The 10216-nt window shown below is 37.5% G+C and overlaps 1 protein-coding gene across 1 annotated transcript in view; it reads left to right on the forward strand.

Moving 5' to 3' along the window:
* Nucleotides 1–2842, forward strand: part of Dbx — a 90227-nt gene extending 87385 nt beyond the window's left edge. Inside the window, exon 5 of the mRNA XM_065231387.1 lies at nt 2126–2842. Coding sequence (XP_065087459.1) covers nt 2126–2815 — 690 coding nt within the window. The 3' untranslated portion in view covers nt 2816–2842. The remainder of the gene's footprint in view (nt 1–2125) is intronic.
* The last annotated feature ends 7374 nt before the right edge of the window (nt 2843–10216 follow it).

A 10216-nucleotide genomic window follows, 5' to 3' on the forward strand; every position in this document is an offset into this window, starting at 1 on the left:
TCAAACATGTGTAGTATCAGAAAAGAAACCATTAGTGCTGTAGCCTATTGAATTGGTTCGAGACTGAAACTAATTGCAATGTGTTGCAAAATTTCCGTAACAAATTGGTCGTAAATTGATTGAATAGATGTATGTGACCATAAAAACGACACAGCCGAGCGAAAAATTCCATCATTTGCAGAGTTATAAATTAATCAATCCCAGTCACACAAAACACCATCAATAATTACTATCATTTTCTAGAAAGCAACGAAGGGCAGTCTCTTCTGCTTGTTTCCCACATATATGTAACACGCGTGCCGGTCGGAGTCTGGTGCTGACAGGACCCCATTCGTTTGAAATGTGTAATCACCGAATACACACTTTGCTTTAAATTATAGTTAAACGTTGGCACACTCACGTCCTGCTCGATTTTATCCTATGTCGTCGTCCTCAAAAAGATGCCGACGGCAAAAAGCAACACAGACACTGCAACCGATCCTCCTATCCGCCACCAGCACCCCACTGGCTATGCTTGTAGGAGAACTTTCATTTTCTCCCAACTCGCCACTTCAGCATCGTCTGTTTCTTTAGAGATCTTTGCGATACCTACTTTTATGTGACACCAGCCATATACACCTAAATAGTTATAGGCTAAATAGTGACAGTGAGAGTACGAGGGCAACAATGAGGCTACATATCTACTGAACGGTGCTGCTTGTTTGATGTTCCATTCGAATACAGTTGAAATGCAGCCTTGAGACGGTTAAAAAAATTGCCGATTTTTTTACTTTGAAATAATTTGGGGATTTTAAAACAATTTGAATGGTAAAGACTCTTAAAGAACCGCTGGTTTCATAGATCCAACATTGAAAACTCAAAACAAATGATCTACGAGAGGGAACTGTTAAGAATAAGTCGTCCAAAAATCAATAAATGCCAGACATTCTTCCACCCTCCAGCCTAGGAGTGAGCAAACAACTGTAAGAGCAAATACAACGAAAGCGAGGGGAACGGCACTCTTCATCTAGACAAATGGAAACATTTTTAAAAGATCACATGTTTGATTGTATTATATCAATTGGACTAAGTGAATGAAACTGTATCCTAGACAAACGTTCAACTTCCAATCGATTACTGACTCGGATGGAATTTGCTCAGCAGAACTACAGTTACAAATCACAATACCTCCTGGCAAACAAGACTTGAAATATGACCCATTCGCAAAAATCGTCAGCTGTTCCGTGTCACACATTATCGAAAATTCGAAACCCCATGAATCACTTTCCCAAAAGTCCAATCGACGACATTCGGAAAGTGCGACTACCTTTCAGTGGTAATTCGAATATCAAGCAAACATCTTTTGGTTGACCGTTTGCAAATGTTGGACAGCCACAAAATACCCAAATTCACAACGGTAAGCCACCACTACTGGGTTGGATCTGTTTTTTTTTTTGGTCAATTATTTGACGAAATTTGTCGACCTTCGGACTAGCAATGAGCGTTCAGATCTTTTTTTGTTTTCATCAATTATTATTTTAAGGCGATACTGGAGAAGAGACCACCCCTTGATTGGAGAAGAACTCGTTAATACTTCTGGCAAACATTAGCTTATTTCCGTTTCTGTTGATTCAACAGCCAGGTAGATGAAAACGAATAAAAAACAAGACAAAATTTGTCGTTGCCGCTATTGTACAGGTTCAAGTTCAGGGAAGGTGACGTAAATTGGACAATCCCAAAATATGAGCAAGACGATGATCGTCTCGGCAAACATCAAGTAGGATATTAATGACAATCAACGCTTTCATGTGAATTTCCGCTCCTGGATCGACCAGATGCGGTCAAAACATTAGGTGTTGATAAATTTGAATCGATGATTGCAGACTAATGGTGGCATGGGTGAATGAGGAACAAACAAAATAAATTAACGTCTCAAAAATGCGAAACATGAAAATGTAAACATATACTTGCAATAGCATTTTGGGATTTTCATTAGCTGCAGGATGTTTGGTTTTAATTCTTCGTTATTGATATGTCATTTGGGATAATCCATAAACATAGTTCTAATTCCAATTCGTAACGTTTTTTTTTGCGAAACCTCCTGTTATGAGTTCACTAACCAATACAAGTTTTTCTTCATTTCTAGGTGAAAATTTGGTTTCAAAACCGACGGATGAAATGGCGCAACTCAAAGGAACGTGAGCTTCTGGCCAGCGGTGGTTCCCGTGATCAAACGCTGCCAAACAAAAACAATCCCAACCCGGACCTGTCGGATGCTCGCACCGATCGTGCCCAGTCCCTTTCGCCACCCGCTTCACCTCCACCCACCATATCCGATCAGCAGCAGCAGCAACAACAGCAACAATCTCATTCTCCTCAACAACAATCACCCTCTCCTCAATCAGTAAAACCACCTCTTCTCGTCGGCGGAGGTCTTCCGGTAGCAAAAACATCCGCTTTAATCAACTTCAAGCCAAAATTCGAACTTTCCAAACCCCCGACCACAGTAGGCGTGGAGTTCAAATACGAGTTCGATGACATCAGTGGTAGCTCAGGCAACGGTCACCAACAGCAACCACATCAACACCAACAGCAGCAGCAACAACAGCAGCAACAACAGCAACAACAACAACCAAGGCCGCCTCTGATGAACAGTTTCTATGCTAATTCGGATCGTGATCGTGAGCTACTGCTAGCGGCAAGCGCAGGAGGCGGTGCTGTTTTTAGCAACCGTTCCAACAGTTGCTCATCCTCCGATAATATATCGTCCGGGATGTACTACGATGAGTACGAGTCCAATTCGGATGACTCTGACGAGGAAATCAATGTCACGTGACCTGACAGTGAGCTGGAATCGGAATAAATGAGGAGCAACTCCAGTTTCAATCGATGTGCATAAATCTCTTTACCTGTTAGTGAAAACCGTTTCCACACATTCTTATTTAAAACTTACATAACTTGTTAGCCGTAAGACTTATATATGACATTAAGCAAAAGGTGTAAATTTGTACAAGCATCTCGAAACGGTTTTAAAGCAACCCTAAATCATTAGCGCATAGTCAAAGAAAGTGAGGTGGTTACATAACATGTACATAGACGCTGTAGCTACTCATGATTGATTTTCCCAAAAAAAATAAAAACAAGTTCTTCAATCCTTTCATCGTCTGCATTTGCAAAGATCACGTGGAAACTCTTACATTCATGTTAAAATGACGAGACATCGTAATCAGCATATTTACTGTACATAGTATTAAGAACGATCAACAGTGTCATCAACTACATTTGAAGCTATTCGATATCTTATGGAAAATAAAAAAAAATAAAGCCATATTTAATGGAACCGATCTAAGAGAAAGGAAGTAACCAAGTTTAGAAATTTATTCGATTGTAGGTATTGAAGCAAAATAAATGTAATTCTGGAAAATACTATGAAAATTGGTTTCATTATCCACTTCGATAACCTTGCGATAGCACCATTAGTCTGTGAATCTTGATCTTTCGATGATTGTGAAATACGTTGACTGTCGTTCTACGCATATCTGTCCCATGTTACTTTTAGACGTTTTTCATTTTTGTTCATAAAACCACAGACAAACAGACGTAACTCTTCATTGTGTATCTTCGTTCAAGCATTTAACGGTTGATTAGAATATTATCAGTTTCGCGAACTACTCGCCGCAGCGCTGGCATCGGATCACTTTGACGTTTCTATACATTCTATAGAACTTTTATGCAATATTGTTTGCAAGTTAGCGAGCATGCTAGTTTTCCGCGAGAAGCCCGAGAGATGTCGTTACTGAGATCCTATGTATTGAGATACTATGTTTTCAAGAACAACTTTTTCAAAGAGTTACGTCTGTTTGTCTGTGATAGAACAGTACTTTTTTTAGGTAAACTTTCGAATGAAAAAAAAAACATGTTATTTGTTTTGGGCTTATTTAAAAACAACATCAAGTCTAATTGTCGTTGAAATGCTACGCATAACTGTCCCACAAAGATTTTTTCACTGAATCTTCTATTAACGAATCGAGTTGAGTGCACGAATTATTGAAACAGGATTTATATGATCAAAAAATCTGAATGAGTCATTTTGGGAAGTAGCAGCTTTATTTTATGATGAAACATATGAAGAGAAACGGGAATTCACATTAAAACACTAGGTTATAGTTCAGATTTCAAACTGTGCATTATTAGAGTGAAAATGATCAATTGATAAGGAGCAGTGTAATGATCTTGAAGTAAACCTAATACCCCGGACAGACTATGGCTTATATCATATAATATAGGCTGGCTTGCAATGAGCACTCATATATAGGATTTCCAGTGAAAACTAGATGTATGAGTGCTCATTGCAAGGTAGCCTATATTACATGATATAAGCCATAGTCTGTACGGGGTATAACACAAAATAACATGATTTAAAATTCAATTGTATGTAGCAACGATGTATAAACATCTTCCAATATTGACATGATCAAAAAAGTACGTATTATTGTCTAAAGAAAACTCGAAGCAACGCAGTTAACAATGATGACACTTTCTGTCACTTGATGTGTTCATTCATCAACTTGATATCTGCTATCATATTTTGTAGTTAAAATAAGGTTCCTGTTGACGGATTCAGAATATCCGTTGTCGTATGGTCCTTTCGTAAATTTAGTCGTTAGAATGTTTTCAATATACTGCCGTAGATGCATTTCTAGAATAACATTTGAAATGGGCCTATGTCCAAAACGTAAACAAACCAGAAAATGAATTTTAAATTTTTCCGCCACTATTCAGTTCATATTTAAGAAAATTGAAGTATTTTAGGCATTTACATTGTTCACAATAACAATAGTAACTGTATCTCAGTATACAACATCCAAAATATGCGAAAAGCTTTCGAAAATATATGAAAATCGATTACAATTTTATTTCATAAATTAATAAGCAGTGATGCAAAATATCATGACACTCACGTGACACTCGTCTTCGCATCAACCGACAATCGCTGACAGATCGTTTTGTCACACAGTGAGACTTAGAGCCATGGCAAACAACACTCACCATTAATGGTCGCTGCTCACAAGCAAAACGTTACACTCGCTGTTGATGATGAAAAGCACAACGAAAACAGTGAAGACTTCTGCAGTACGGTCATGAGAAAAAGCGAAACGACAGAAGCAAATGAAAACAATGCCTACGCATTCCAAGTTCGTCTCGGCAGGCGCGACTGTGTGAGTTACAAACAAAGCAGGCAACATGAAACGGAAGCTGTTGGGCTCACTCACCAACACACTCACATAAGCAAGCAAAGCAGCAACTGCTTCAAAACGAGCACAGATGAGTGTCGTGATTGTCGGGAATGACCAGATCGGTGATGGATCACAATAGAGGACGACATTCACCAGTTGCTTTTTACTTCTTTCGTCAACTTGATGGATGGTCATGGAGAGAGCTTCGACGAGCACATTGATAGGAATGTACAAAGCGTTACTACCATCAGCTGTTTGGCGATCGTGATTGTGATAGGTCGCAACTCTGTCAATAAGCCTTTGTGTGAATCTTTCAATGGATAGGCCCTTTTTGTTAAGCCGTTGTGCTTGTCATCATAAATGGTACGCCTTTGCTAAGCCTTTTTGCAATGTCAAATAAATTCAAAACAAATCAACGGCCCTGCCTCAAGCAGTAGGCCCTAGCTTTGGTTTGAAAATTTTCAACCATCGGCCCTTCAACGTCACTAGGCTTATCAATGAAATGAAATAAATGAATGGTTGGCCGATTATGCGGAACTTTCCTACACGATTAGTAGCTAAATCGGTGCTAAGGAATGGCATCAAAACCCGATTTGTTCACGTTTTGGACATAGGCCCATTTCAAATGTTACTCGAGATTTTGTTGAATATAATTACAATTCCGTACGGAAGAAATCCTTACTGTGTATGTTAACTTTTCCAAAGTCTTTCTTGAAATCATTGAAGTTCACGATCGGCAATCTTATTGTGTTCTGCACAGAGCATTCATCATTTGTTTCTCAAGTTGCCCATACTTTAAAAGGCTTTATAGATTTAGCTAACGACGATTGCAGCAATGTCAACGCACTTATTGTTGGTTTCAGTTAATGATGCAAACCTATGCAAACTATCCACTTTCAAAACTTCGCGGAGAACTCAAGCACGCTCATGTAAACACAACCACAAGAGTAAAGATGTCAAACGCAACGTGGTCATTAGACTGCACAGATAAAAATTCTGAATTTTAATTGTGATGTAAACATTCATTCACGTAAACTTAAATTTATTTTCACACAACCGAGCATCTTGTAAACAATAATGTTTACAAAGATGGGCTTTTGTATACAATATTTGCTACATTGCATGAATTGTGCTAGAACTTTACATGATATATAATGTAAACTTATATGAAATATGACGCTCCATTTGTGTGTGCATCATATTGAACAGAAATTTACACTACTTTTCGAACTGTGTGATGCAAAATTTGAAATTTTCGCTCCACAGTGCTTAAACGGTTCCAAATAGGGTCCTGCTTAACCTCCCAAAATTTGAACTACTTTAGTAAGAAACTGAGTTGGCACAAACCATTTCAAGTTTATATGGGAATTACTATGGGAAAACTTGTGTTTTTGTTCATATCTATCTAACAATCACCACACCACTATGCACTATGCTTTTGATAGCAGTGATTGTAGCAAATTTTCCCAGCTACAACTTTGTTCAAAACCACTTTTCAATCAAATGTACGGAACAAAAGTTATTACTGAGTCAAGTCACTGATGTCTTATGATTATATGATTATGCTCATTCAACTGTTCAGCAGGCAACATTGGTGCTTCTGGTGCGAAAAATAGAGCACAAATATCATGGCTACTATGTCACACTGCTGAATACAGTGTTGCCTACAGACCAGCTGCTTGATCATACCATAATATTATCAATCTCTTAAACAATTAATAACAATTTAATTAGACATTTTGCTGAAAAATTATATTTCGCAAAGTTGTAGCTTAGAATATTTCCCGTAATAATAGTTATAGAAATTTTCAAGAAAGCAATATGGAAAATGGGTAGAAACAATGACCAAAAAGTTTGGTTTTCCCATAGTAATTTCCATATAAACTTCGAATAGTTTATGCCAAGTCAGTTTCTTACCAAATGAGCTTAAATTTTGGGAGGCTAATCAGGACCTGATTTGAAACCGTTTGAGCATTGTGGAGCGAAAATTTCAAATTTTGCATCAGTCTAGTGGCCATCAAAGCAACACGGAAAGTTAAAGTTCTTAGTGGGACTGACATGCGTAGAATATTCTACTTCATAGCAAATTTCTCGGAATAACAGTCCCACTGAATTGTTTTCGTATAAAAATAGGTTTAACTAATTCCATTAAAGGTACATTCTATAGCTTTCACTAAAACAAATTGATTCTGTTGAAATGAGAACTAACTTATTTTAACTTATATTTCTTCCAATGAGCAGAAATGATTCGAAACATTATTCGGGATTTTCTCAGATGTTACTTTTAGAGCATGGGACAGATATACGTAGAACGGCATTAAAAGTCGTGGTCGAAAGACTTTAAAGCTCTTTAAGACGCACGTATCTCGTATCTCTCTTCTGATAATCTTTAATGGTAAAAAATACCATTTAATCGATGAGCTTCTCAGTCACTGTTTGCCACTGTAATTTCGGCCTAAATGTCCCATATTTGGGTCCATACATAAATTCAAACAGTCAACTAATTTTTCAATAGGGACTAAAAATATCCATTAGTACCGTCCCAAAGACGCATTCATCTAGATAAAATTGATAAATAGCAGATTTTAAGCGATGGGCCCAATCTTAGATCCATAGACCAACATTAGAGTCATTTCCCCTACGTGCGTTTTATTGGTTCAAATTAAAAAAACAAACTGCTGTCAAGGCGAACACTTTGATAGCCTTTTTTCTTGGTTGACAATATTACACTAGCAAGGTTGCATTAGTGAGATTTTGCGGCGAGAAGTCAATGGACCAATTACGTATCAAGTTGTTATGAACACATTAGAATTAAGACCTCAGTCAGACTCGATTGGTCCGACATTTACAAGCGGTTTTGGTTTGGACAGTTTTGGATCTGATTTCAATTACTATTACCAAAGAGCTTAATTTAATTCAAAACATCACCTAATAATTTTAGCCAGACTATTGTCCTAGTTGTTCCTTTGTGAAACGACTCAATTTGTTATTGGAACTATGCTTGTTGATATTCGCGTACATCGTTGAAAAACACGATGTGATAGAGTTCAAGTGGTTTTAGGATATAAGTAGTAATTACAACATACGCCTTCCCATTATGATTAAAATGCTGAATCTCATTAACACGAACACATATCGCATAGGAACACAAAATTTTATTTCTTATTTTTTCATCTAATGCAGGGCTTAAACATGATTTTGTAAAAAATATAACTATTACATCTCTAAATATTTCTAGATAGATCTGGAATTAGGGCGTAACAGCTTTTGTAAACAATGACTTCTATCGACGATTTCTAGGAACGGATCATTTTAGATGGCTGAGTTTTGAACCCACCACAGCTTTCATTTGGCGCTACTGTATACGGACGAACCAATGTAAAATACTGTGGTAGCCACAGTACGGTGCTGTCAAAACCTCAGCATCTTCAATGATCCACTCAAGGCACGCCCACGCAAAACCAACATAACCGTCGGGTAGGGGAAGCCTTCCTCTACCCGATGGTGTTGTTGATTTGCGTTGGTGAGCCTTATCTTTCTAGCAATCATCTAAAGAAGTCATTGTTTACAAAAGCTGTTACGCCATAATTCCAGCTCTATCTAGATTTATTATTTTTTCGGAAAGTCAGAGCTTCTTGGCACCAAATATTTTTATTTTAGTGTGTAGCACTCTAGATCTGAAAATATAAATTTTAGGTTTCTTTTATCACAACACGAGGTCGCATCAAGCGTTCACCGAAGACATCAACCGAATATAACGGCTCCAACAAAATGCACGGCCGTTGAAATAACCTAATATTTTAGATTCAGGCTGTGAACCATTTGCCGAGTTAAATTTAACTCGTGGTTAAAAGTGACATTTCGAAAGTTATTTCTTATGTTCGAAAATCCCCGTGCTGTCGATCGACCGATTTTCGAGCCACGGTCGTCAAAATTTAACTTCTTGTCTGTCAGAAGTAACCACGCTCGGATAGCAGGGTTAATCGATAACTTTTCATCTGTCAAATTTTAACCAAAAGTTAAAATAATCCACCAAATGGTTCAGAGCCTCAGTATGCCTAGTTTCGTTAATGCACGGCCAATGAGACAAAACCAAATTTGAGTTTAGTTTACTTATACATCGAAAAAAGTGAAGGAGCTCAGCGATGAGTAAATTTGCCTCTTGTTTTTCCAGGGTTTTACAGGAAAAACTTCCCGAATGTGAGAAAAGTAAAGATTGGATTCTCTCAGTCTACTAATACCCCAAGGTTGAGTAAAATTTTCCTAAATTTTCCTCATTTCCTGCAGATTTTTGAGGTTTTCCACACATGAGGCAAATTTACTCATATCTTAATTCATGCACCTTTTGCGATTATGAGTAAGCTGAACTCAAATTTGGGTTGATCTAATCGGCCGTGTAGTCCGAGAAACAACGTCAACTCGGGTTTTAGTAAATCAAGCTGAACATTGCATTAGGGGCTGTTCATAAACTACGTAGACTCTTTAGAGGGGGGTTGACAAATGCCTACGGTTCATTCAAATTTTCAAAAAAATGTATGTACGATTGTCTACACAGGGGGGTCTAAAACTTCTGAAAATCGCTCCTTAGGTGCTAAGTAACATTCTCTTCGTCAACTTTCTCTTTCGTTAATAACTTGAGAACATATCCGTTTCTTGTTGTGTTTATTATATTAGATGCTGGATAAATGCTTTTTTATCAATCTGTGTGCTGATTGAAATGAAAATCTCTTTACATGGCCGTTGGAATAAAAAGAGAAAGTCGATGAAGAGAATCTGTCAATGTTATTTAGGACCTAATGCAATGTTCAGCTTGAATTCATACATACATCGCTATTCCTCAAATAACTACGTGATTATGAAGAAACTCGAGAAAATATTACTCAGTCTAAGAGCACATTCATGGACTGATTAAAATTTCAATCTATTTTCTTCATATTCGAGTAGATTTTTGAGGAGTATTTACTCAGTCTATCAATGCTCAGCTTTTTAGTGAATTTGAA

The sequence above is a fragment of the Ochlerotatus camptorhynchus genome, unplaced genomic scaffold (assembly GCF_037179485.1).
Source record: "Ochlerotatus camptorhynchus isolate MF236.1 unplaced genomic scaffold, CSIRO-AGI_Acam_v1.1 ptg000353l, whole genome shotgun sequence".
In the NCBI taxonomy this organism is placed as follows: domain Eukaryota; kingdom Metazoa; phylum Arthropoda; class Insecta; order Diptera; family Culicidae; genus Ochlerotatus; species Ochlerotatus camptorhynchus.